General features: G+C 37.4%; 1 protein-coding gene across 1 annotated transcript; it reads left to right on the top strand.

Moving 5' to 3' along the window:
- Window positions 1-676: 676 nt before the first annotated feature.
- LOC115622209 (putative odorant receptor 69a) lies at window positions 677-2009 on the top strand. Its single transcript, XM_030516105.1, has 3 exons — window positions 677-1684; window positions 1745-1900; window positions 1959-2009. The coding sequence occupies exons 1-3, from the start codon at window positions 677-679 to the stop codon at window positions 2007-2009; spliced, it is 1215 nt and encodes a 404-aa protein (XP_030371965.1).
- The last annotated feature ends 3356 nt before the right edge of the window (window positions 2010-5365 follow it).

The following is a 5365-nucleotide window of genomic DNA, read 5'->3' as shown; positions in this document are numbered from 1 at the left end:
TCTTTCTATCTCCATCATCATTACTTGTATGTTTTTTGTACGATTGGTTTCCTCTTAACGTTCACACGAATAATATTGAGTATGTCACGTTGATTGTGTAAGTTGTTTCGGTGATCAAATATTTAAATTAGTTCAGGCAACGAAATAAATAAGTACATTTTTATATAAATAAACGATTTTTTATTCCCACATGCACGCCAATCTATTATTCTCTACAGTTATCATCCTTTTCAGCTTTTCGTAAATGGTTTAAGCTTTTTTTAAATGTCAAGAAAAGTTTATTTCCTTTTTACATTTATTAAAAAAAAAAAATACAATCCTTTTTCAAGCATCTAATATAGCAGTATGTTTTAACTCTGAAGTCCCATACTCTGTTTTCCAAATAAGTGTTATTTTCTAGAAACTAAAACCTATGCCCAGATTATGTAACTTATGGCATTGGGCTTTTGAGAGCTGTAGCACATGTCAGGACACGCCAAACATTATTATCCATTATCCCAACGACACGTAATTGGACAACATCAAAGCTACTGCGTTCTCGTAAATTACCTAATAAGCCCTTTGATTAGCCACAGAGGCCGCCACCCAAGGCACTTGCTGTTAGTTCGCGACAGAAGCCACTGCGACTAGGCCATAAAAGGCAGCTAATTCGTTGGCCAAGTAATCAGTCGCCAAGATGCAAGACTCGCTGCAATTGCATCACTTCATGCGCTATCCGCACCTTGGCTGTCAACTGGCCATGATGCCGGTCTACGAGTGGAGTGGGAGTGGGGTTCCCCATGTGTATTGCACCATGGCAGAGCGTCTGTGGTTTCTGTTTGGCGCCCTAAATCTGGTGTACCAGAATTTTGGCATGGTCATTTATTTATTCGTGGCGGATCGGGTGTTGGAGCAGCAGCAGCGATCGCAGCTGGGCGTGGATATTGCGCAAATCTCCGAGACATGCAGTATTATGGGCCTCACACTGGTCGGTACATGCAACATGTGGATGCTGCTGCATCATCGCGGGGACATTGAAAGGCTGCTGGCTCAGTTGCAACAGCTCTATCCTCGCGAGGGGCAGCAAGCCAGTCTCTATCGGGTAGCGCACTACTATCTCAAGTCTGACTACTTGATGCGGCTTACGACCATATTCTTTATGTCAGCCTATAGCTACTATAATTCGCTGCCTATTCTGGAGCTGTTGTACGAACTACTGGTCACGTCCAAGCAGGTGCAATATAAGTTCCAGAGCAATACCTGGTATCCCTGGCCGGTGCACAATTCGCCTTTTGGATTTTTTATTGCCTATCTGTGCCAGGCACTGTCGTCGCTAGTGGGTGTGGCTTTCATCATGTCTGGCGAGTTTCTGTTGTGCTTTTTCATTACTCAGATGCGTCTACACTTCGATGCAATAGCCAATGCCTTCAGGGCGCTGGATGCTAGTAGGCCGGAGGCTAACAAGCAACTCAAGTCGCTCATTTCTCTTCACAGTCGACTGCTACTCATTGCGGACGATATCAATCGCATCTTCAATATTACGTTTCTGGTGAACTTTAGCACCTCCACGATTGCAATTTGTTTGATGGCCTTCTCCATGGTGATGATCAGTCCCGCATCGACCTGCAAGTATTCGGTGGGACTACTCTCGTTTTTGGTGTTCACGCTCTTCATCTGTTACAACGGCAACGAATTCACTACAGCGGTTCGCTTTTATTTTCAACAATTCAATATCAATTTCTATTTCTCTCTTTCCTATTTGTAGAGCGACAAACTACTGCCAGCTGCCTTCTATAGCAACTGGCATGAGGGGGATCTGGCCTTTCGCAAGATGTTGCTTTTCTTCATGATGCGCTCTTGTGAATCCCGAGTTTTGCGTGCATACAAATTTATGACCGTCTCTATGCAGACTTATATGGCGGTGCGTATACGTAATATTTGCAGTGTTTGTTGGAAACTAACTGAACTATTTTCAACAGATTCTAAAGTTCTCATATCAGCTATTTACATTCATGCGTGCCATGATTTAAAATTGCATATTCATTACAGTTTCTAGTAGTTATACATTTTAAAGCAACAAAAAAGAAGTGTACACGTATTTTATTTAAGAAACCCCACATTTTCAATTTTATTAAATTAGCAATCCAATGGGATTTTAGCAACAATATTAAATGAGTATTAATAAGTAACAAAAAATACAAATATGTTATTAACAGACCACACTTCACCCCCTTTTTGCTTTATTTAAAGATGCGTAATTAAAAATCACGATTAAATAGTCAACAGACAAACAATATATGTATACAAATAAAAAAATAAAAAATAATGACTGCTTTTTGTCATGTAGAAACAGTATCCTGACAAACTGTTGCTATTTATAAACCTTTTTTATTAAATCATTTGTCCAAATTACATATTGACAGCATTGTTATTATATTATAACTCACGATGTTTGTGCTGATACAGCCGCCGTTGTCTATTTAAAGTAAATAAAAGTACATTTTTGCTGATATTTTGCCAATTGCTGTCATTCGTTTTTCACATCGCGAATTGACGTATCGATGATAATGTTTACAAAGTTCTTAATTGGTCGTACTCATAAGTTTTTAATAACGAAACACCCTCATTGCTGACAGTGCATGAGACACACGCTTTCTATGGGATGACAAGGAAGCAAGACACAGAAAAAACATAAAATAAATAAATAAAAACCACAAGCAAAATGTAATTTAAAACAGCATAAAAGACGAAACTTGAGTTGGACACATGAAGCCAACTAAATTTGGCTTGGGTCTTGGATAAGGGCTATGAAGCATGCGCTTCACGTTCCAAGCGTTCTATGAATTGTATGCGCTTTGGGGTGCGGATGCCAAACAAAGTTATTAAAATTAGGACAGGTTTGTTTTCAAGCGAAAGTAAAAAGCTAAGCACACAACTTTTTTTGGGGGCGGTATAGGGGGCAGGTGGTTGGAAAGCTTAAAGCAGCTTGCCAGCTCATGTAAAGCAACTGCCCGAAACAGGTGTGAGCGTCAATTTTTTTTAACGAAATATCCCGTTGTGGTAGCTATGGTGTTTCAATTTTTTTATCTCTTTTCATTTTTTTCAATGGAAATGCAAAAGCGTAAAATTAAGTTCTTTACAAACGACGAAATGAGGACAAGCATTATGCACAAGTCACCTGTCATATGATGGCGACCCATGCCGACGCCGCTGAGTGGCTGCTGTCAGTGTTGGGCTGGGCAGGTGTGATTATCACATCGTTATCCGGGATCAGTGGCAATGGCAGCGGTTGTGGCTGTGGCTGTGGCTGCGGCTGCGTCCGCGTCTGTCCTGTTTCCTGTTTTCATTTCCCATCCTGCACTCAGCCCGCCCTTGTTTTATATAATAACATTTTAATTCCCTTAATACATGCTACGCTGCTCGCGCCAAGCCAAAGCCTAACAAAGCAGAAGCCTTAGTCACAGTCAATGTATCTATATATGATGGAGATGGACACAAAGTTACACGTCGTGAGTATGAAAAAGAACGACTAATGAAATATTTTTGATCTGCATATGGTTTAGATGAAAACATAAGGAGAGTGGCCAAATAACCAACCATGTTAAATATTTGATTAATGCAAGTATTTGATCTATCAAGTTAAAAAAATAAAAAACGTGAACGAAAAAAAATTTGAAACAATTTTAAAACATTAAAACGATACAGCTTGCTATTATAAATATAAAATTACTGTTGAAAATATACGACTCATAATGCAATTAAAAACCTTAGATAGCATTCGCTTTTAAATGAAAACTTTCATAATACTTGTATAGTCACAAAATCTTGATTTTGAGTTAATCACCAGAGCTGACTATAATTAAAGTCTCGCATGCCAAAATCAAAATAATTTAAAATTGAGAGTAAAAAGCTTTTCTTTAGGCTTCCTTTTTTGTTATTTGCAAGAATTTTCAAATACCTTTCAACATTTTTATGTTAGTTTTTGTCTGGCAACCAACTTCTTCATAAATTCTTTGAGATATGAAGTCCGTAAGCAAAAACAGGAGTTCATTTAATTTTTTGATTACGAATTGGCGTGTGTATACTTCTTCTCGTGTATTCCGTCTTTTTCACGTGTCCATCGCTTCTGGGCTCTGAATTTTTCGCTGTCTGCTTTTAGGCACACATAGTTTTGTGTTTTTTCCATTCTTTTTTTCAGCCACTAAGTCCCACAGTGCTTATGTGGTTGTTGTTGATATTATTTCTAGCGCCTTTATGCTTTTTTTTTTGTTCACTTTGTTTGTTTGTGTGCGCAAATCATTAATCATAAGTAGCGCATATTTATTATTTTTATTTTCGTCGACAGCTTTTTGCCTGCCCACAATGTCATGCACGTTCTATTTACCAAGCGCACTTAATACTTGATTTTGTTTTTGTTGTTGTTGGTAGTCTGTGTGTGAGTGTTTGTTGTTGCTGTCAACATTGGCTTACATCCGACACTTTTCGCTGGCTTAGCGTGTATTGCAAGTAGTTAAAGCTTATTGAAACAAGAATCGGCGCACTGATATTTTTCAAAACTCGTGGAAAATGAAAACTTTAATGAATTATTAGGAACAATCTACTTGGGTAGAAAAGTTAGGTATTACAAGTAACAAGGCAGATCAGGTTTAAGCTGACTTAAACTTATGACTGAACTCTTATTACTTTTAAAACTGTCAAACACTAGTAGATGAAGATTAATCGTATTTAATTACAAAGGAACTTCTTTTATTATGTAAATATTATATGTTATTATTATATATTATTATGTAGTGGATTCCGACCAGAAGCTTGTGAAGTTTATAGTTTCTGTATAAAACTTGGCGATAAAAAAAACTTATTAGATCGTACAATAAGCAAAAAAGGGCAAAAGACTGGCTAAATTTATTTAAAATAACGAACTTCACAAGCCTAGAACTTACGAATATAATCTGAAGACTATTGACAATGCAATGAATATATTTACACTGATTGAATATACTAAACGAAAATTGGTCGTTAAAATATATAATTTAACGAGATTTATTACAAAATTCTGGGAAATTTAAATATATACATACTTTTCTAAGTACATTCGATACAGAAATCTGTTTTCCCCCATAAATGAAATGTCCATTCTTAGCAAAACCTAATAGTGGTTCAAGTTGTAAGCTGATATATCAGAAAGTAATCTTTATGCGAATTGCAAGCTGCTAAACCACAAAGCCCACCCCTTTACATTTCCGAAAGTCCAACCATGAAATTGAGACTTGCTTTTTGAGTACATTTCGTGGTTTTGTCAAATGACACAATTTTAGGCTTTGTGTTAGCTGCTCCTGCTCCTGCTTCTGATGTGGTTGTTGTTCCTGCTGTTGTTGTAAATGCATTA

The sequence above is a fragment of the Scaptodrosophila lebanonensis genome, unplaced genomic scaffold, assembly GCF_003285725.1.
Source record: "Scaptodrosophila lebanonensis strain 11010-0011.00,11010-0021.00 unplaced genomic scaffold, SlebRS2 tig00000043-arrow-pilon, whole genome shotgun sequence".
NCBI lineage: Eukaryota > Metazoa > Arthropoda > Insecta > Diptera > Drosophilidae > Scaptodrosophila > Scaptodrosophila lebanonensis.
Note: the sequence above shows the minus strand (reverse complement) of the source record. Positions and strands in the feature narration are given on the sequence as shown.

Excerpts from the sequence above, each read along its gene's own strand:
- LOC115622209 (XM_030516105.1), top strand. The coding sequence starts at position 677 with ATGCAAGACTCGCTGCAATTGCATCACTTCATGCGCTATCCGCACCTT. Across the intron at positions 1,685-1,744 it reads GCAACGAATTCACTACAGCG|AGCGACAAACTACTGCCAGC; the intron begins GTTCGCTTTTAT and ends TCCTATTTGTAG. Across the intron at positions 1,901-1,958 it reads CTATGCAGACTTATATGGCG|ATTCTAAAGTTCTCATATCA; the intron begins GTGCGTATACGT and ends TATTTTCAACAG.